Here is a 23,760-nt window from a genome sequence, read left to right on the forward strand (position 1 = left end):
TTACACCACCAAAACCAGCCTGAACCATTGATACAAAGTAGGATGGATCCATGCTTTTATGTTGTTTATGCCAACTTCTAACTCTACCATCTGAATGTTGCCTTTCTATCAGCTTGAACCAGTCTGGCCATTCTCCTCTGACCTCTGGCATCAACAAGGCATTTTCACCCACAGAGCTTGCTGCTCGCTGGATATTTTCTCTTTTTCAGACCATTCTCTGTAAAATCTAGAGATGGTTGTGTGTGAAAATCCCAGCAGATCAGAATATTGAATAATAAGACATAGTTTTAAGCTATTATTAAAATAATAAAAACTTATAAAATTTAGAGTAGGCTAAATATATGTCAAATCATGCATAAAACAACAAAAGTAATTCATATATATATCACATTCATCAGACCTGTTACAATTGTTTTTGTATTTTGACCTCTGGACTCTAGTATCTCATAAGGGAATTTACAACTGACTTTTTTATGCTTTGCTCTTGGAGTACCTGAATGTGTTAGGAGAGAGTTTGTTCTGTACAACCTATGTGAATGTTTCCAGTACCTCTTTGGGACTGATGTATAAATAGTGTTGAGAGCTGTGTGCTCTGCGTTATGGTCCTGAATAGCTGCTTTGTTGAGTGTTAAGTTACACTGCTGAAGCAGTCATGAGCTTAAGTGTGTGTGTGTGTGTGTGTGTGTGTGTGTGTGTGTGTGTGTGTGTGTGTGTGTGTGTGTGTGTGTGTGTGTGTGTGTGTGTGTGTGTGTGTGTGTGTGTGTTTGTGTTTTTGTGATTTATGAGGACACAAATTTGTATAATGACATGGGTATTACACTGGTATTACAACGTAAACATGAAATATGAGGACATTTCCTGAGTCCTCATATTTAAAATAGCTTTAAAACATACTAAACAATGTTTTATTAAAAATGCAAAAATGCAGAATGTTTTCTGTGTTGGGTAGGTTTAGGGCTAGGGGTAGTGCAGGGGGATAGAATGTACAGTTTGTACAGTATAAAAACCATTACGCCTATGGAATGTGTGTGTGTGTGTGTGTGTGTGTGTGTGTGTGTGTGTGTGTGAGAGAGAGAGAGAGAGAGAGAGAGAGATTGTTGCCATCTTAATTCTATGCTGTAATCAATCTGTGACCTCCCAGATCTTGTGATGTTACTTTAGAGAGCAGTTAGAAAAGGGGGGTTATATTAAAGGGAAAGTTCATTCAAAAATGAAAATTTAGAAATAACACCTGCTTAATGTATCAAAATGCATAATATTACACAATGTTTCGTCTGTAAATTATAGTAAATTTGTATATTACTCCCTGAAAATAATTGTAATTGTTCTCTTTGTGAGAAGTATTTATTCAACAGGTTCATCTTTCATTTTTATTCATTTATCTACAGATGTTCAAATAATACAAGGGGTCAAAGAAAAGTTTCAGGTTTTTTTATCTATTATAAATTACAAATTACAATGTAAAACAAACTCATTGATTTGGAAGAAATATTTCAACCCATTATGAAATATGCAAATGAAATACAATTCCAAGATTAAATACTAGGGCTGTCAATTTATTAATCGCAATTAATCCCATACAAAATAAAAGTTTGAGTTTGCCTAATATATGGGGGTGTACTGTGTGTAATTATTATGAATATATAAATACAAACACATTCATGCATATATTTGAGAAATATTTACAAGTATATATATTTATTTATATTTTTATATAATTTATATTATATATAAATAAAAATATTTTGTACATAAATAACATATTTCTCTTAAATATATACATTAATTTGTTAATATACATTTGTGTGTCACAGCCCTATTACAGGACTTTACTATTTACAGAAAAAAAATGAAATAGCTGTTTTATTGTTTTATTTACTGTCTATAAATCCATCAATTTACAGTTAGTAAAAATAGCATAAATATATAAACATACCCTAATATATAGGCTATAAACATAAAAATGTAAAATAATAATAATAATAAAAATAATAATATTGTGGTATTGAATTTGAGAAAAACAAATAGCTAATGTCAGCCTTATTGCCTGTTACACATTTGACATCATGATGAACTTGTCAGCATATTCTCGGACAGACAAAAATAGATTGCTTGTTGTTCATCTTTGTGTTAGCCTAAGTGATTTAACTTGAGGCTAAAATGTAGCTTTTAATGACGACTACAGGCTTCACTGAATCAATGACATAATAAACACATTAATGGAGGGGTCATATCATATCACGAGGAATCATTTCTGCGGAATCTGTACAGCAGTGAAAGGGTGGGGAGAGTGACGTACATTATGACCGCGTCTCTGGAGCAATCCACTACATACAGAGAAGCGGATTGTAATTACTCCAACAACGTTACTAACTAAAGCTGCTAAAAGCAATAAAACAAAGCACACCTGATAGATTTAAAGCATTTAAAATGATTTTTATGATATTTTTGATGAGCAATTATCTAGCACTACAGAAGCGTGAAGCCCGAAAGGTCCGGATCCCCCCTCTTGTGTGTCAGTGGTTGAGTCCACTGGTAAAATTCCGAGAATTGCGAGCTGCGTCTTCTCAGAAGAGTTCTTCCAAGAACTGTCTTCGCTGGACACTTCCAAGAAAAATACACCAGGTGATTTTCTTCTATCTAGCAATAAGCCTAGACTAAACATGAGACGCTCTAGAGAAACGAGTTGTTTCTGTAGTTAATTTTTATTTTGTTTTAAAGCAGACTACTTTCTTGTATTTAGATGTGTCGTGTTAATTACGCAACTCGACTTTTGTTGGCCTAATTGCGTGAATAACTAATCTTATTCGTCTCATATGTCAGTTTCACTCTGTTGTATAGAGTTGCATTAGATTGAGAGATGTTAAGTAACGTTAGATTTAGGAAGCTCTCTCAGATTGTATAAAAGACAGGTTTACGCAACTTTATATGGGTGGAAAGGGAAACTAAGTTTATTACCTAGAATAGACAGCCTGGGTGGTCATAAAAACAGTAGACGCGTATAGATCATATACATGTTAAATGATGTCAAATATCACTGTATTTTTACATTTAGTTTTATAGGTTTTCTCTGAATTTGTCATTCGCCCGTGCGCATGTGATTTTGCTGGTGAACTCTCAAAGTGATTCATTTAATGGAAAATGTCATGTACATTTAATGTAATGTCCAGCATGCGAACATATTTTATGTTGTGTTACGACTGCGTCAGGATTCAAGCACATTAATAATTAGATTATTTATGTGTAGGCTACTGTATTTCACTGCAACGTAAGTATCAAACCGAAACGCTCGTTTTTACACCAAACACCTGTAACAGTAGAGTCGACTCATGTGACATTTATTTGTAAACCGTCATAATACTTAATACGTCAATATACCACGAGGTTTGCTATACCAGCATGCACCTTCGCTATTCAACAAGTGTCACTGAGGGGAACAGCTTCGTGCTTGCATCATGCTGGTGTCTTAAATCATATAGCATAATGTGCTCACTATATAGTGATGTTTGTCCTTATGTAAGGTAATGCTAGTTTTTCAGATGATGCAGAATTTAAGAAAATTATGTAAAATGCTGTTTAATGTAAAATGGAGATCCAGTGATATATAAGCGTAAATAATGCTGTTTAAAATTGTTCGCCCCTGTGATGCCCAAAGATGCTGTCTAGGTAGGCAGCTCACTAGGTTTTGTCTGCACACTTTGCCATTGGTCTCTCAAGTCAAATGTGTTTAGTAAATATGAAAATATGAATATTGTAGATTCGGGAGAGTTTTTCACTAAAGAACTAACCAAAATCAAATCAAATAAACTAACTCAAAGGAAATGATGACTACAGTGACACAATCACGAAATATTATATATTTCACAAAGTATATTTAATACAAAATATTTAGTCCCAATGTAACAGTTGGTCATATTTACAGTTTGCAACACTGTATCTTTGTGGACATCTAGTGTTCATCTGACTAAACTTGCATGTCTTCATTTTTGACATGAAGATCCTATTGTATAACTTTAGATATAACATTATTGCATTCAAATTTTAAAAATTTTATGGTGTGATTTAGTTGTTTGTTTTTTTGCAAATGTTTCACTATATTTTTAACTATTTCCGTGCAGGTGAACAATATGTCGAGTGCAGCAGACGGCTGCGTTAAATTCACTCGCCATGCCGGTGATGTGCTGTTCAACTTCAACCGCCTACGCAACAGAAACATCCTGACTGATGTCACCATTATGGTCGGTGGGCAGCAATTTCAAGCCCACAAGACAGTTCTGATGGCATGCAGGTAAGTGCTATGATTTTTGCATTTTGCAAGATTTTAAATCACAAATATATGACATGCAGAGTTAATGACATCTGTATTCCATCTTTTCTTTTCCCAGCGGCCTCTTCTACTCCATGTTTGCAGACACTCATAAGAGCAACTTGAGCTTCATAAGTTTAGATCCAAAGGTGGACCCCGATGGCTTCGCCATACTGCTGGAGTTCATGTATACGTCTTGCCTCACTCTTAAAGATAACTTCATTATAGCCACCCTCAACACAGCCACATACTTACAGATGGACCATGTGATGGACACATGCCAGAGGTTCATAGACTCCAGGTGAGTGCTTAGAACGGCACAAAAACATTCAAGCGCAGACTAGAGAAGATAGTTTGTTCAAAGGCATGTGATTTGTAACTGGACCAATGGTATAACGCTCATTTAAATTAAAAAAGCAATTCACTTCATGTGTTATGAACATGTTTTTAATTTATAAATTAAATTAATTATGATTTTTTTTTGGGGGGGGGGGGTATAAGATAATATATTAAATAGAAATAAGATAATAAAATTAAATTCAGACCAAAAGATGAAATCACATTATAGAAATAAGATAATAAAATAGAACAATAAAATGAGTCAAGGAAAGGTCCTATTAAAAAGAATGAAAAAAAAAAAACCTAATTAAAAAGCCTCATTATAAAGAATGAGAAAATTCATTAGGTAGATTGGCCTTATCATTTATTATTTCTTAGAAAAAAACAAATCTGCTTTACTGTTTATTAATATATGAAAAACCTTTGTCTGACAAAATCATGTTTGCAAAAAGTGCAGAAATAAAACATAAAATATGACAATAATATCATAGAGAAGACCCTTGCAGACTCTTAAAATATCAGATAATATGACTTTTTGCATGGCAAAACATTAATAATATTAATAACACTTACTCAATACTTGTTTATATATATACTTTATCATATATGTATTTAAATACTTAAATAATAGTTAAATACGAAAGATAGATAGATAGATTTTTGCCATTTTAAGATTTGTACAAATTGAACTTTTGTTGAAAATGGTATAAAAGTTTTGCAAAATTAAATTGTGTTGAAACCAACACAAATACAAATATTACAGAACTTGACACATATGTTTTAAACAAGATTCTTTATCTCGGACTCACTTTTTTATCACTTACTCAAAATCTATTGGTTTTCTCAAAGGGGCTTGTGTGTGAAGCAGACCAGAGCAGAGATGCTGGTTAATCACGGCTGTTTATCTTCAGAAGCTCCCTTCATCCTTAGAGATGCCCTGAACAGCCAATCCAGTGTTAACTTTAGCACTTACGGTCCTCCCAACCTGCACTATGCAGTCAGCACTTCCACCGAAAGCCCGACTCGCTTCTACAGACATCTGCCGCTCCCGCTGGAGACCTCCAACACCGCAAACCCCCTTTGGCAGATCCCCAAGACCGGCGTAATAGCCCGTCAACAGCACTCCCTGCCAGACAGCGGAGACTCGGCTAGGATGATGACTAACGCGGGAGCCACGGAATCCAGAGAAGAGAGGAAACGTCCATCTGTGCTCTTTCGTTCAGCTCGAGCCGAGGGAGACCGGAAGGCTGCGAATGTGCATTCAGAGGTGGAGAACACTGAACCGTGTCACACCAGTGGTCCCGAGAGCCCTCTTAGATCAGACTGCCAACCCAACTCACCCGCAGAGTCCAGCAGCTGCAGTCGAGGGGCGGCGTCTCCTCCCAGCTCCATCAGTCACCCAAAGGTCCACAACTGGAAGAAGTACAAGTTCATTGTGCTGAACTCCACAGATGGAGCGACTGACAACAGTTCACTAACTCCATCCCACATAGTTTCAGAATCCACCAACAAGAGCAATGAAGGCAGAGGGCAGCTCATTATGGATAGCAGGTCAGTGTAGCGAAACTCTTGGATGCCAATGTAAGCATTAGCTTCTGACACAGTATTTGTAAACATTGGTCTCATGTTTTTTTTAGATCTGCAGATGATTGCATCAAAAAAGAAGAGCGTGGCTCACTTCCTAACTCTTTGACAGAGGAGAGCAGCATGGGACCCACAAGATCAGGTGAATACACTTTTTTCAAATCTTGAAATACATGGGTTGAAATCTGCTCAAAAGAGATTGATATTTTGGGAGCATATGTCAGTCATATTTTGGGAGCAGAATGGTCAGATTAACTTTTTTTTCATCATCTAGGGTGGATTTTGTTTTTGTTTTTGTTTTTTTTAAGGTCAGAATGTTAGATTTTACTCTGGCCCCCATCTTCTTCTGTGACCCATTTTTTTGGGGAAGATAATAACTATAATAATAACTAACATATTTATTAATATTTAGGAATAGGTAGTACATTGTATATTTAATGTAATATGTTACCTAATTATTATTATTTTAGTTTTTTTATGTAATATGAAATGTTTATAGAAATATTTAAATATTTTAGTAGTTAATGATAAAATTTTATAATATTTTTATTTTATATATATATATATATATATATATATATACATATATATATATATATATATATATATATATATATATACACACATAAACACATATGTTATACCTATTTAATATTACAATAGTTAATAATATGCATTAATATAATACCCATTTCAATATTAAAATATTTAAATGTTTTAATAGTTAATAATATTTAGCAGCATGTGCATTCATTTAAAAAATAAAGCAGTACTGCCATTACTATAGCCAACTTTTTTTTCCACAATGTCTGCTATTCTTAAAGAGATAGTTCACCCAAAAATGAAAATTCTGTTATCATTTACTCCCTTAAATTTATGCAGGTTTGAAACAACATGAGAGGGAGTAAATGATGACAGAATTTTCATTTTTGGGTGAACTATCTCTTTAATGGTTGTGGATAAACGTTTTTTGGCATCTTATTGATGCCTATATCATTACTATCATATATATTGGATACTGAAGACACAGTCTGAACAAACAGATCTGATTTCATCACTTACAGTATGGACTCTCAGTGCTAAAGATCTGAAATGTGTGCGGTGTGAACAAAGCCTAATAACTGTTTTGATTGTCTTGGCAGAGAGGGACAGACTCTACTGCAACGAGTGCGAGTCCAAGAGTGAATCTGATGCAGAAAAGCCTCAGTGGCTGCAGGACGGAAAACCATACAAATGTGACCGCTGCCAAGCCATGTTCCGCTATAAAGGAAACCTAGCTAGCCACAAGTCCGTCCACACAGGTAAACAAACAAAAATATATTCTTCAGTGATGCTCTTTCAAATTTGTGTGTTGCAGTTTTTCATGTTCCAAATGGTTTATAATTACAGGAGAGAAACCGTACCGCTGCAATGTATGTGGAGCTCAGTTCAACAGGCCTGCCAATCTGAAGACACATTCACGGATCCACTCAGGAGAAAAACCATACAAATGTGAAACCTGCGGCTCTCGCTTTGTCCAGGTAAAAACAAACGCCCAGACCATGTTTCTTTACAGTGACCGTGTACATCTGAGGTGCTTTATCTTCTACTTTCTGGTTTCCCAGGTGGCTCACCTAAGGGCTCACGTACTGATCCACACTGGAGAGAAACCATACCCGTGTGACATCTGCGGAACACGCTTCCGCCACCTCCAGACGCTGAAGAGTCACTTAAGAATACACACAGGCGAGAAGCCTTATCATGTGAGCACTTTCTCATCATCAACTTCACATTTCAAATTTGATAAACAGTACACTGTGTATATGACATAGCAGCGCAGTTTGAAATGTTGTATTTTATAGCATACTTTTAAACAGTTCATAGATGTCGCAGTGTCTAATATTTTAGACATAATATCTAAGGTGTTGCATACTTAGTGCTGTCAAAATAAAAGTCCGACACTTAGCTGTCAAAAAACACTTAAAGGGCTAGTTCACCCAAAAATGAAAATTCTGTCATTAATTACTCACCCTCATGTTGTTCCACACCCGTAAGTCCTTCGTTCATCTTCATAACACAAATTAAGATATTTTTGATGAAATCTGATGGCTCAGTGAGGCCTTTATTTCAGATGCCCAGAAAGCTACTAAAGACGTATTTAAAGCAGTTCATGTGACTACAGTGGTTCAACCTTAATGTTATGAAGCGACGAGAATACTTTTTGTGCGCCAAAAAAAACAAAATAACGACTTTATTCAACAATATCTGGTGATGGCCAATTTCAAAACACAAGTCCAAATGAAGCTTTCGAAGCTTTCCGAATCTTTTATTTTGAATCAGTGGTTCAGAGCATGTATCAAACTGCCAAAGTCACGTGATTTCAGTAAGTGTTTTGAAATTTCAAATTTCACCACTGGGGGCGTGACTTTGGCCGTTTGATAAACACTCCGAACCACTGATTTGAAACAAAAGATTTGTAAGGCTTCGAAGTTTCATGAAGCAGTGTTTTGAAATCGGCCATCACTAGATATTGTTGAAAAGTCATTATTTTGTTTTGTTTTTTACAAAAAATATTCTCGTCGCTTCATAACATTAAGGTTGAACCACTGTAGTCACATGAACTGCTTTAAATATGTCTTTAGTAGCTTTCTGGGCATTGAAAGTGTTAATTGTCTTGCTGGCAATAAAGGCCTCACTGAGCCATCAGATTTCATCAAAAATATCTTAATTTGTGTTCCGAAGATGAACGAATGTCTTACGGGTGTGGAACAATATGAGGGTGAGTAATAAATGACTGAATTTTAATTTTTGGGTGAACTAACCCTTTAACTATGGAAGCCCATTTCTGCCACATAAGAAAAAAAATATGCTTTGGTAAATCAAAATTATGACATACCAAGTCGTAATTACAAAATAAAAAGTTGAAATTGTGAAAAGTGGAAAATCTGACTTAAAAAGTTATAATTCTGACATACTAAATCATAATTATGAGATTATATAGTAGAAATTATGAAATAGTAACAATTATGACTTTGTCAGTGTTGACATTTGATCTCATAATTTTGGTTTGTGTTTTAGTAAATTAATCTCATAATTTCAGTAAGTTACGAAAAAAGTAAAAAATATTAAGTCAGAATTTTCACTTTTCATCTCAGAAATATGACTTGCATGTCAATTTTGATATAGTATGTCATAATTTTAAGCTTTTATGTAATTATGAGTCAGAATTTAGATTTTTCATCCTATGAGTATTTCAAAATTTTGACTTTTTATCTCATAATTATAACAGTATGTCTATGTGGTGGAAATGGGCTTCCATACTTCATGGCTGATGCCGATGATTAAAATATGCCGAGGCGATATATTGGTCAACCACTAATTTCTTCAACATGTCAGTATTGAATGATTAACCCGAAGAAGCATTTCATGTGAAATCGTCCTGGTTTCTGATTTCAGTGTGAGAATTGTGACCTGCACTTCCGTCACAAGAGTCAGCTGCGTCTGCATCTGCGGCAGAAGCATGGTGCGGTCACCAACACCAAGGTCCAGTACCGCAAAAGCAGAACAGACCTGCCTGTCAGCTCCCTCGTGACCTCTTGAAAAAACCTTAAGCTGTTCAGAGACTCAACAAAAACCTTTTCAAGTAAAGATATGGTGAAGGAGACATGATCATTTACTGGTACTGCCACACGAAAAGCCATCAGGAAATACAGATGCCCGCATGGATCATTGTGACGCCCATGCCGGTGTTTACTCATATGGTGATGTTACTTTTTTTATCTGAAATATGAAGGCCTAGTGCACCAGCACATTCTGGTTCACCCTTCATGATTTCAGCCAGGTATCATGGTGGTTTGTTAAGATTTTAATAATAATATAAACACAGACTTCCAAGCATTGTACTTAAGTTCTTGTCAATACAGACTGCAAATTCTTAGTGTAAGATTAGATATTTGAACATAATTTTATCTCTATTTATTTTTTTAGAATGCTATTTCACTCCCTCTCCAGGCAAACTATGCACTGTATATAATATACAAGGGGAAGATTGGTACAATTGCAGTGTAAACGTTTTACCAATGTGGTACATTTAAAGAAGCCCTGCTCTGTCTGACAATTGTATTGTATTTACATGTGTTTGTACAGTTGTTTTTGGTACTAGAGGGCCAAATGTCCTTGCAATTAAATATTTGATACCAAACAAATGAGTGTGAAGTTCAGTTTGTATTTTTCCCACATATTTAAGATTCTTACATACAGTACATATAGACACATGTTTGATATTATAAGTCTAAATATTAATTAAAGGCGGTCTAAGCGATTTGACGCGTTTTTAAGGCCCAATTTTTGTCACATACCGCAAACATCTCCTCACTATCCGCTAGCTGCCTGTCCCCTGAACACACTGTAAAAAAAACGCGGTCTCTGTAGTCGCCACAAGCTCCGAAAACTGCAATAAAAACAAACTGGTGCAGCCTGGACCACTTAACATAATAAACATGCTCCAGCCAATAACCGACAAGCAGCGTCAATACGCAAGCTACTTACATTTTAAATGCGCGTTCATGACTGTTTCAGGAAGCACGGAGGGGAGGGGGAGGAGGAGGAGGAGGAGGAGGGAGGGTCTAGCTAGCCTCTGTGGTTTTGTTTGACAACACTTCGAACGTCAACAGGAAGTTACTCCGCTTAGAATCGCTTAGAGCGCAAAATACCACAGATGAGTACCAGTTTTTATTATTATTATTATTATTATTATTATTATACATAGACGATTTGGGCTTTTAAAATGCAATAACACTTTATAATAAGGTTCTATTTGTTGACATTAGTTAACTTCATAAACTAACAATCAAATATACTTTGAGAGCATTTATTAATCTTAGTTAAATCTGAATTTCAGCATTTGCTAATTATTAAAATCAAAAGTTATATCTGTTAATATTATTTAATGGACTTGAACTAACATAAACTAACAATGAACAGTTGCATTTTTATTAACTAACGCTAACAAAGCTTAATAAATACTGTAATAAATCTATTACATTTTGACGCGTTTAGTTAATGCATTAACAAACTTTAATGGAACCTTATTGTAAAGTGAAAAGGTGATTAACATGGCATAAATATACACTCTTCTATCAACAAATGTATACATTTTGACCTAAAATCTTGATGTTGAATAAAGACACATGAATGATCATGTTAAATGTCAGGCATATTAGTGTTACATACATTACATGTCCAAAAATGATAGAACCTAATCATGCATAGTATTTCCACATTGTTTATACACTAGATGGTGGAAGTGTCACGCTGATGCATTCGCCTACAAAAGAACTGAGGTTACTATTATAAGGCTCTTATCAAGCTCACCTAGTCCTTCTACAAATGAAAAACAATTTGTGTATGAACGTAGCTTTGTCCAAAAGGCCACTATTGTTGTGCTCGAACATGAGAGGTTCTTTCACAGGCATGGATTATTCTAGAAAGGCTTTATTTGCTTCGGTTTTACAGCTTTATACTTTCACTTCATATAAAGGGCAGGAACTATGACTATTACTCCATTATTTTCCTTTGCTGAATGTGAACAATAGTCAAACAATGAGTTGAAAATGCTTTTGTAGTTAAGAATCATAGATGTTTTTATCTTTTGTATTATAATTGTATGAATAAAGACCAATTCACAAATTGGTAGTATCCTGTTTAAAGTGTTTATTGACTGCTTACTGTTGATTACTGAAAGTAAGTGAAAATAATCTGTGATTAACAACAGTAGAACAGAAATAGCTCTATAGCTCTAAGGTCATTCTCAGAAAATTGTGTGTGCTTGAGAGGAATGATTTTGTGTGCAATCCAAATGAACTTTTAAAATAAAACTAATCCTATTTTTTAATTTATTTATTAGAATATCAGCCTTATTTATATACATCACAGTTTAAAGAGGTATATAGAGTCAAATTAATTTACCTTTAATTCAAATTAAAATGATTCCAAAGTGATTTTACTGTTGTTTTCACTATATATTTTCTGAGAAAATGCAGTCCCTCACTTTCTGTTCAACTTTATGTAATGTAAACTAGTTTTTTAAAGACAAATAGTTATTAGTATTCATACACACCCACGCTTATATTAACTTAATACAAAAAAAATGCATAATGATACATTTTTAAAAGAAAACTCTTCATAATATTGTGAAACATTACTTTAACTTAAAAGAAACATTTTATCTAATATTTTTTTACAATGTAATTTATTCCTGCACTGTAAAAAATCAAAAGTTGTGAAAACTTAAAAGTTTAAGGCAACTAACTGCAGGAGATTTTTGAGTTTTCTCAACCCTATTGTAATTGCTCAGTCAATTATTCTTCTTATTCAAAATGAATTGCATTTTTGAGGGCCTAAACATACTCGAAAACTCATGAAACTTTGCACACATTAGAAGTGTTGAAAATTTACATCTGATATGGGTTTCAGAATTAGGTGTGGCAAAATGGCTCGATAGCGCCCCCTACAAAATTTCAATCAAAGGAACAATCTATTTCGAATTCATTCAGCCGATCTCCGGGTCTGGCGGTACCACTTTTAGCATAGCTTAGCATAGTTCATTGAATCTGATGGGACCAATAGCATCTCGCTCAAAAATGACCAAAGAGTTTCGATATTTTTCCTATTTAAAACTTGACTCTTCTGTAGTTACATCATGTACTAAGACTGACGGAAAATGAAAAGTTGCGATTTTCTAAGCCGATATGGCTAGGAACTATACTCTCATCCGACGTAATAATCAAGGAACTTTGCTGCCGTACCATGAGTGCAGCAGGCGCAATGATATTACGCAGCGGCTGTGACCCCCTGCTTGCACAGGGAGCGTGCCTTGCAACCATGGAGACATTTGTGAGAGGCGCTGCGTAATATCATTGTCTGATGTACAATGTCTGATCTGCTCCAAACTTAACATGTTTGATAACAGTCCTAGCCTGAAGTCATCTACAGGGCAATATTGTGTAATAGTCAAAGTGCCACCTGTTGGCAACAGGAAGTGTGGCACGTCAAAATGACACTGCCATAATTCTCCTGTATTTACTCGCTTACATGCATGTCGCCTACTATTAACTGTTTTCCTAAGGCCATCAGGTGGTGGTGGCCCTGGGTGCTAGGGCCCTTTCATTGCTGCTTGCAGCTTTAATTGTAAATTGAACTTGTTATACACAAAGTTGAGGAAACTCAAAAATCAGCTGGTTGCCTTACACTTTTAAGTTATCTCAACTTTAATTTTTTACAGTGTGTGATGGGAATTTCCAGCATCATTCTAATATATGCTGATTTGCTGCTCAAGAAACATTTTATTATTATTATTATTATTATTATCAATGTTGAAAACTTTTTTTAGGATTTTATTTCTTTAAAAAAAAACCACTGATCTCAGACATTTAAATAGTAGTGTACGTTTATAATAAAAGTATTACAACGTTACGAATTACAAATGTATTGCGACAAGGTTGAAATAATGTAGAACTTATTAATGCAATGTAGAGGGTTATTAATGCAAAATATCAGTTGCTAGGTTGCAATAGTCTAAAGGTACACTATGTCCCTCTAGAGGTTAAAAAACAAAACTGCATGCATTTTGCAAAAGAACATTGTTTTTGTTGTGCTTCGGCTCTGCGTGACTGTGCGGATGTATAAGACCCTTCACAATATAGATGATGCTTTACAATGAACTCTGTTAGAGAGCTACATATAGCAATCTATCTGTTCAATAAAATACCTTACTCACCTGTTGAGTAATAAAAACATGTCGCTTTTACAACATTTCAAATCCCTCAGTTCTCGCCATCTCTGAAAAGCCAAGCCAATGTTGATTCTTGTTTTATTACGAGTTCTGGCATGTTCTCTTTTTGCCAGCAGACTATCCTCTGTTCAGCATTTATTTTATTAAATGGGTGATTCCCAGGAGGTTTGAGATGTAGCTGCTCCATGTCAACCTTTCGCTTTCATTGTGACAACTAACCTATGCCACTTCCACACAAAACACATATCAAAGAAGCCAAAGCAACTTTTCTCTATTTACAGATATAACGAGACATGGTGAGTAACCCATGTACTTAATTTCACTTATTATAGGCTAGTTGCCATAGTGCATCAGGGTAAGACAAAAACATGTTTTGACTCATTATTTGAATTTTGTTTATTTTTAACAAATATAGTGTACCTTTAAGAATTACTCATTGAAAAACCCACAAATGGCAATTTCCAGATAAAAAAAAAAAATGGGTAACACTTTATTTTACTGTGTCATTGTTAAATGTTACATGTATTTACTGTAGTAATAACTATAAGTTATGCATAATTACATGAAATTAACCCTTAACCAACCCCTAACCCTATAGTAAGTACATGTAGTTAATTATTATTACTCAGTACTTATATGTGTAATTACACTGTAACACAGACACCTTTAAATAAAGTGTAACCCAAAAAAATGCTATTTTTGACAGAGACACCAATGCTGGTTCATTTTTTCTTTTTTTACATTTTCAATTTATTTCATGTGAACAAAAATTTGAATGATCCATATAATCGTTCCTGCTATGTGAAGCCTTTTGTCCTTCCCTTGTAGCGCAGAATTTTGAAATATTGAGGTAAGAATCATACAAAATTCAAATTAAGCATTCGACTGGAAGAGTCTGAAGATATTCAAAATCAGAACATTTATTTTTCTTCAGTGGGTTCTGTCATCCTTGATACTTCATATACTGTTTCATATTATTTACGGCCACAATCTAAACACAGATTGAACCGTCACATCAATATGACAAATTCAGTTTATTCATGAACGACCCCAAAGACGCTGAGACAATCAAATAAAAACACGAACACACATTCCCCTTAAAATCTACTGCCTGAGCAAAGATGGCATGTGTTTGGAATACAGCAGCCACAATATGATAAAAGAAAAATGTACAGCTAAAACTGAGTTCTCTATTCTTAAGTAGCCAGCAATAGGTTCTCAGAACCTGCTGCAGATTACTATACAAAACAATGAGAAAAAAAGTCACCAAATATAACACAAACAGGTCTTGAAATCTACTAAAATACTCGTACTTCCTGTTGGTCATTTATAATCGCTCATTTGCTTGGAGAATGAAATAGTTAAGTGCAGAAGCATTTTATAACCTAGTCTTGGCTTATTTCTAATTGTGTGTTATACACTGAATTGTAGACGTTTCTAAGCATATCTCTCACATATGATAAGCAAGATAATCTTCAAGTTAAGAGCAAATGCGTGTTGTGTTCCTATAGAAGTGCCCTGAACGTTATTGTTCGAGCTTGCTGGATTCTCTACTGAAATATTGCTCATCTTTAGTGTAATATTGAGTAAATATGTATTGTTTGCTCAACAACAAAGTGTTTTCCTTTCAAACTTACAAACACAGATATAAGTACACACCCTCTCACATCTAAAAACCCTATTTTACTGGAGAATGAGTAAAAATGTATATATCGATACATGAAGAAAGCATAGCACTGCCGACATCAATAAACAGACACCTTAATTTTCAAGAATTTGGATTTTTGCACTAGACATGTTTAGCCTTCTTTATCCAGAATGTTCTTCACATCTGCAAACACCTGAAAGAAAAGTTAAAAAGGAAGCAAAATGAAACCCAAACGGATGGAAGGATGTATATTATTTCAATGTAATCTACATCTACAGCACATTGGCACAGTACACAGCAGTGTTATTTAGGGGTGAAGCCCCTATCATATTTTTTGGCTTCTATATTAAAGTGCCCCTATTATGCTTAAAAAAAAAAAAATACGTTTTTGAATGTAAAAGGTCTGCAAGTTTTAAAGATCAAAGTAAACGACAAATACAGTTTTTGTTTCCTAAAAGAAAGAATCGATTCTGAACTGCCAAAACGAGTTCCAGTCTCACTTCCTGTCACATACCTACGTAACAATGTAACAAATTTGCATAACGCCAGCCTATGGTCTTCATTGGCTGCCCACAAACAGTGTCTACTTTAACCATCAAACACTGTAGTGTATATATATATGCAATGTATATTATGAGAAAATTGTGTTTTTTGACATTGGACACATGTAAACCTATTGTGGGAGACCTCAAACAAAATTAGGAACCTTTAAAATAGCACAATAGGGGCACTTTAATATTATTCATCCGCAATGAGAGTATATGAGAACTTTGCTAAAGACACAAAACTGATTACAGATTACTCTCATGCTGATCACAAGCAGTGTCTAACATTTAGAGTCCGGACATTACAACAGTCACCATTGTGAAATGTAATGCATTTTGCTTTTTTGCTACTTCTTCTTTTGTCCATTTCTGACCAAAATTGCCTCATAAGATCACTGACCTGAGACAAACAAATCACTAAACAGATTTTTTTATTTTTACAAGTTACAATGATTTAAATTTAACGATGTTGATCCAAAACTGAATGAGGCGGTATCTTTGTCATACTTTGATCTACTGAAATGAAATTTGATATGCCTCTATTTAGCTCATAACTTTTAAAAGGTTTGTTACAAAATCATGATCTTGGTGTCTATGGATTGCGAGTACGCCTATAACAATTTTCCTTGTGACCTTAATATTTTTTGCATTTAATGCCTTTTATCAATTAATAAAGAATAATAAAATAACTTGTATTTGATTTACCTTTTAATGCAAAAAATTCAGGCTCAAAAATAAAAAAATAAAAATCATACCTCATCCACCGACCGGGAGGCATCAATGGTGCGCACCTTCCCTTGCTTCTCGTACTGCTCTATAATGGGCCGTGTGGACTGGAGGTACGTCTGGATCCTGACAATTAAACAAGAATTCTTAAGAAAAGTTAAGGCAATTGAAAAGTGCAACCCAAAGTGGCTGTAAAAATAGGGCTGTCAATCGATTAAAAATTTTAATCTAATTAATTACATACTCTGTGATTAATTAATCTAAATTAATCGCATACATAATTTTTGCTGTGAAAGTATTAAATATTTAAATTCAAATGAATTAATGCAGGGTTTTTCCTGGGTAAAAAATGGTCTTCGGTGGTGACAGACATGGTCATCCACACAAACAGTAAAAAGTGCCCTACCCACGTGATCTGCAAGCCCGATACTGACAATAAAGTATCCGTCACTCTCACTGTAATTCTTTCTTGCCCTCTTTGCAAAAAAAAAAAAAAAAAGTGATTTTATAGCTTTGTAAGAGAAAATGCTTTTTTGCTAAACCTGAAAAGTATTAAAAAGCAGCATTTAGAAGTTATATTAACTAATAATATAATTTTCTACCATTACATATTGAATGCACCTAGCTAACAACAACTTGCTTTGTTCTGGTTTCACCTCACTCCAGTCTAAACTAACTGATTTTATAGGTAGGCCTAATTTACTACACATTGTCATTTAAAAAACCTGAAAATATTGTGGATTATTAAGGCTAATTTTACTAACCACTCTTACTAAATGGGGTAAGCACACTTATGTTCTCATTCCAGAGTTGTTCGAGTAAATGATTCATTATAGACCGTGTGGACAGATCAGTTCATTAAAATGAATCTGTTCAAATGAGTCATTAGGTCGTGAATTGGACATTAGCGGACGTTGACGCGTTGCGTGCGAATATTAGGACGTCGCAAAAGATTTGTCAACACAGAAAACACTTCACCACTGGATAGGATTTTCTTTTTGTTTACTGAAAGTGTGGTTTATGTCAGCTGCACGTGCAGGGCGCCTGTCAGAGGAGATGAGGTGACGTTCTTTTGAGCGCTATTCACACCCAGCGGTTATTCAGGAAAAAACATTCTCCGAATGCGCCTCGTGAAACATGGATTCGGTCTTACGAACTTTTAGCATTGTGTCAGTTGACTTAGATTATTATGTGTGAGGTAGAGAGAGTGCAAAGACGGTGCTTACTTTGAAGACAGAGAGAGCTCCAGGTTCAAAGGTCAATACGGAATGGATTAATCTGCGTTATTTTTTTAACGCGTTATTTTTTCTCAGATTAATTAATCGAAATTAATGCGTTATTTTGACAGCCCTATGTAAAAATAGACTTTTAGTCATTCCATTTCCATATATTCCCAATATAACTATAGAGACTGCCACATTTTCCAAACACAATACTAATTTCTGAGGTCACTTTATACTTGTACAATAAATGCATGTATGCCAATATATCTGATATTTATTGTTGTCATTATAGAGAGGAAGTACCTCTTCTCTAGACTTTCTCTGTTATCATCAGTGCGTCCACTGCTCTTTCCCCGCTCTAAACATCTGTCAATGCACACCTGAAATACACAACCAGTTGAAATGACATTCCATGTTTTTGTTTAGATGTTCATAAAAAAAAAAAAATCAATAAAAGAGATTTTCCATGACATTTCATGTCAAAGTTAATTCAAAATGATACATCATCTGATTAGATGCCATTTTAATCAACTGTAATAGTAGAACAAATAAATTTTTCATATGCTGCTACTCACCTCATTACCGCAGTCAAAGAAAAGAACAAACTTGACATCTGCCTTCCCATCCATGACAGTGTTCCACCCCTGTAGGTTGTCTTGGTTACGTGGAAAACCATCAATAAGGAAGCGAAACTTCTTTTCATCAACTCTCATAGTTTCTTCCATTGCCTGCCAAACACGTGTTTTAAAAAAGATGGGCAACACTTTATTTGTGTCCTTGTTACATGTAGTAATAACAGTAAATTATGCATAATTAACATGCAACCTAACTGTAATCCTATAGTAAGTACATGTTTTTAATTAATATTACTCAGTACTTAAACATATAATTACACTAACAAAAATACCTTAAAATAACCAAAAACTGAAAAAGAGTTATCTGAAAATATATATTTTTGAAAATATTCATTTTTAAATAAGATGAATGTCTAATCTGCAACTCAACTCACAAAAGGTGAATCAGAATTAGAACTTTGCTATAAAAAGGCTTGGCTGTTTTGTAATAGTATCGTCAGAGTTATGATTTATGCCTATTTATGAGACAAGCCTGTGCATTTATGTCTATTATGAACCGCTCTTTGAACTCTCCTCCACTGATAGTGAAACTGCACACATTTGTTATCAAGATCACGCTCAGTAATATTTCTCAGTCTTTTTGAAAATGTCAACTGCTAATATTCCGGCTCTCTTCTACAACCTCCCTAATTGGACTGTATGGGCTTGTAAAACAGGACAGGCAAGCGTAACCAGCAACCACCTTTTTCAGCAAGTTGATGGTGATTTCAACAGGAACTATCTTGCCCTCTTTGATGTAGCTGTCAATGAGCTGACCAAACTCAGAGCCCTTGCGGCTGCGCTCCTCTCTCAGGAGGTCTCCAGCAGACAGGTGAGTGTAACTGTAGTTCTGAGTGCAGAAGAGAGGCGGGTTAAACAAAAACATCACACATTAGGAACTTCAATGCAGCACATTATAGTTAACGCAACCCATAAGATTATAAGCTTTTTATAATGGATAATGACAGCTGTCATCTATATGAATGGAGAGAGAAAAAATGGTGTGTGTGTGTGTGTGTGTGTGTGTATATGGGCTAAGTGAACATTAACTTAACAATCATTCTTTTCTTGATAAAAGGCAGAAACACTGGATGAAACTGCTGTATACATATATACATGCACAGTTGAGCTCAAAAGTTTACATAATCCTTGCAGAATATGCAAAAATGTTAATCATTTTAACAAAATAAAAAGGAGCATGAAAATAGTATTTTTTTTTTTTTTTTTTTGGTACTGTCTTAAAATTATTGGGTCATTGACAAATAAGGTTATTAAAGTGTAAAATAACATGGAGATATAATTAATTTTGAAGTTTTAAGTGTTAACAATATGATTATGTGGTTTTTATAATCAATTAATACTGCTTTTGTCATTTTTAACAAGATGAACAAAATTCGTCACCAAAAAATTCATTCAGTTTAACCAAAATTTCAGTTTTACCAAATGACACTTTAGGTTATACCGAATGACGATATTTTCAAACAATACTAAAGGCTGAAATCGAGCTAGCTAGCAAAAGGACAATCAAACATTTTATGTTTAGTACAAGTTTTTAAAACATTACAACATTTTCCATATTTTATAGCGGTTGAACCAAATGACCTGATGTTTCGGGACATGCGTATTTGAAAAATTCATGTTTTCTCTTGCTCAAATAGTTAAGAGAGTTAGTTACTTTGCTTCATGAGCATGTGGTCCTTTGCAGGTGTCTGAATAATGTCACATCCTGTCACATGATATTGAACACATGACTTGATCCAGAATGGTCTCTTTATATTGGTTACTCCAAATGATATCAATAAAATAATTTTTCCGAAAATTCTTTCTTATAACAAAGCAACGACTTCTACACATAATTTTAATATCATTTTGCACTATGTTGATATATGATGTTATAAAACCATGCCAGAATAAAAAAATATATACATTTATTACATTTTAACACTCTGGAGTGTGAGGTATCGCCGGCGTGACCACCTCGATTTTTTTCTTACCAGTGTGAAAGAGACTGAAAATACTCTGTCAATGTTGCACATACAATTAAGAGTTATACACCATTTAAATCTGTGGAATATCTTCTTTTATTTGTGTAAAAACAAAATGTTGTGCTTTTTGTAAAATAAAGAATACTAACATGATGCGTGATCTCTCGTCTCCCTCTGAACGAAGTCCAATCTGATAGTTCTCAGAAAATGAAGTGTAACTTAGTGAATACTAATCACAAAAAAATTAGACTTATGTCTAAAGAAATCTTGAAATGTCAGGTTTTAAATCGTGTAAGTCAAATCAAAACCAAAAATTCTGTGTTTATGTAATCTGTATGAAAAGAGACACGTCAGACGCCCATGATTCAGCTCATTATCCGCTAATGCGGCCACGCCCACGGAGTGAGCGCTATTCAGACGCAAATTCTGAGGCAATACATGTATACATCATCTCAATCGTGCATTTATTGTCTTCAAAAGTGTTTATCTGTGTGTTAAAGCGATCTCTGGAAGCCTGTTAGTTCCTAGAATGTCACATGAGATGTCTCTTCTTTTACTGAGATATTTGTGGACTAAAGGTGCACAGAGCGCCCTCCGGCTGCAAGTATGAATTGAAAACACAGCATCCAGCGTTCACAGTGATGACAATAAATATTGAATAATTATTACTCCTCTGTATAGAAAATTTATATAAACATGAGAATCCATCAATGTTTCTCCAAATGTGCATGCTTTTAAGCATATTAAGAAATTACGGTTAATATAAGATTTTAAGAGTCAAAATGTGAAGCTTGAGTCTTAGATCTTTTTAATGATGTATAGTTTGTCAACTGCACATTAACATTTAGACTATCACATATTTAAGAAAAGTAACTGTAATAAAATTGACTGATATTCATTGTGAGGTGTAAAATACATAATTTCTTTCTTACATTGCAATCTAATGGTTATTTTTCTTAAATGAGACTGCCTCGATAATGTATGCAGCCTTCAAATGGGGGCAGCCCCTGAACTGGGACACAGCCATTGCTGAAAAATCTCTCGGCTTCCGTATCCCGAACGAATCACATTGATGAGCGTGCTCTTGCTCTGAGTGATATGTGTGTGCACACTTATCAGGGAGAAGTGCCCATACAAGGAATTATGCCCTTTATTACGTGATAAAGGCAATACTCGAAAAAATTCAGCTAAACATGTCCACAACCAGTAGTATATTTGGCACAGAAATACTCCGTGATACGTCCAACTCGTGTTTTGAAACTTTGGCCATGTTTAGCATGAGAATGCAACTCTTTAACAGTGTAAATAAGTCAGAATGCATGAAATAGCATTAGACCCCAAGTATAGTGCAAGTATCTTTTGTAGCTTCTGAAGGGCAGTACTAAATGAAAAAATATGATCTCCCTGACTCTTAATGCATTGTGTTCCCTTCTGAAGCATCAGTGATTGTTTGCAGCTTTTTTAATAGTTGTGTTTGAGTCCCTCAGTTGTCCTCAGTGTGAAAAGATGGATCTCAAAATCATACAGTCATTGTTGCAAAGGGTTCAAATATGCAGAAGATGCTGGAAAATCAAAGAATTTGCAGGACATGGAGGATTTTTCTGAAGAACAGAGCTCAGTTTAACAGCACAGGACAAACAAGGGACTCATGAACATCCAACACACTTTTGAGCTCAACTGTACATATGCACACACACAGTAGAATAACAAATCATTTACAGTCATATCAGCTTTACGTTTCATTTATGTGAGCAGCACATGCCCTTCTACCCAGTGCTGGTGCCAAATCATGACAGCTGAACACTGCTCTGCAAAGATAGCAGGGTGGGACCTCTTTGAACAGAGGTCCTGTTCATAACCAGGATATATGAATCTGGAGAGACTCCAGGGAATTATTAAAACTCTATTATTAATTATATTATTAAAAATCTATCTATCTATCTATCTATCTATCTATCTATCTATCTATCTATCTATCTAATTTTGCTATCATGACTGACACTGTTAATGTGACCAAATGCGGAAATGAACAATCCATGTAAGATGCAGCAAACCTGAACCCATTAAAATGCTACAAGCTCCCTAAGGCTAGTTTCCTTCAATACAGCGCTTAAATAGTTATTATCAGTTAATATGATAAATGACTTACTGCATCTCTCTTACCTCCACGATTCTCGCGCATTGTGTCCCTTTCCCCGCGCCAGGCCCGCCCAAAACAAACACAACCTGCGGCTTCATCATCACACTAATCCTATGCACAACGTGTGGGAGCTTCTCCGACAGCCTGTGCAGCAAGCCCACAATCATAAACCGTCCAGATAAGCGATAGTTGCACTCAATGAATGACCATCGACCCCTGAGAGTCGGATACAGAGCTGGCTCAATGACCGGTTGATGCGTGTCAAGGAAGTGCGCCGGGCAGATTCCACTTCCGCCGTACACGTGTCCGACCAATCAGAGAGCAGATGAGTCACAGACGTCACTTAAACAACGCCCATAGCTCTGAACGCTCTCTAGAACGCGCACCCCTCCTTTGCCTAGGGTTCGCGCACCAGCATCAGCACCCGTGTTGCCATGTCTGCTTATCATTAGCGAAACCGTGTTTGTTTTGATTCTTTTAAAGTTGCTTATTAAAATGATAATAATTCCCGGGGTTTGGCCTTTTTCCAGAAAATATTCGCGTATCGCTAATCCTCATTATAGCGCAATAAAGAGACCAACTGCTACACTTGGTCATCCACTTTTTCTGCCTTTTCTAAGAAAAAGGTTGTCTAGACATTAGAGAATGTAATGTTATTAAATAAAATGTTATTAAAAGTACCTCAGGGATGACGTGTTTTTGTAGGCAAAACCCGGAAGCGAGTTAGCATTTTAGGACTTCCAGTTCCATCACCGTATAGTCTCTGGAGTTGCGTCCCAAACGACGCAATATACACTATGCGCTTATACACTATGTACTTATGCACTATGTACTCATCCATGTAGTGCGTGAATTGTATAAGGTTATTTTGTCATTTAA

General features: G+C 35.1%; 2 protein-coding genes across 3 annotated transcripts; one reads left to right on the forward strand and one right to left on the reverse strand.

Annotated features, from left to right (window-relative positions):
• The first annotated feature begins 1,861 nt into the window (after positions 1-1,861).
• On the forward strand, positions 1,862-10,413 carry bcl6ab (BCL6A transcription repressor b). Its single transcript, XM_048163817.1, has 9 exons — positions 1,862-2,625; positions 4,119-4,288; positions 4,386-4,607; positions 5,495-6,196; positions 6,283-6,371; positions 7,372-7,530; positions 7,619-7,749; positions 7,834-7,971; positions 9,665-10,413. The coding sequence occupies exons 1-9, from the start codon at positions 2,431-2,433 to the stop codon at positions 9,806-9,808; spliced, it is 1,950 nt and encodes a 649-aa protein (XP_048019774.1). The 5' UTR covers positions 1,862-2,430; the 3' UTR covers positions 9,809-10,413.
• A 4,312-nt stretch (positions 10,414-14,725) lies between these two features.
• On the reverse strand, positions 14,726-23,186 carry cmpk (cytidylate kinase). 2 transcript variants are annotated; one of them, XM_048163794.1, is made up of 6 exons: positions 22,905-23,186; positions 19,460-19,606; positions 18,718-18,870; positions 18,446-18,522; positions 16,949-17,045; positions 14,726-15,841 (listed from the first exon to the last, which is right to left on the reverse strand). In XM_048163794.1, exons 1-6 carry the CDS (start codon positions 23,046-23,048, stop codon positions 15,800-15,802), a joined length of 660 nt encoding a protein of 219 aa, XP_048019751.1. In that variant the 5' UTR covers positions 23,049-23,186; the 3' UTR covers positions 14,726-15,799. The 2 variants fall into 2 exon arrangements, with proteins under 2 accessions (XP_048019751.1, XP_048019752.1); XM_048163795.1 differs by having other exon boundaries at positions 22,891-23,158.
• Between the last annotated feature and the right edge of the window lie 574 nt (positions 23,187-23,760).

Source organism: Megalobrama amblycephala, linkage group LG17 (assembly GCF_018812025.1).
Source record: "Megalobrama amblycephala isolate DHTTF-2021 linkage group LG17, ASM1881202v1, whole genome shotgun sequence".
Lineage (NCBI taxonomy): Eukaryota > Metazoa > Chordata > Actinopteri > Cypriniformes > Xenocyprididae > Megalobrama > Megalobrama amblycephala.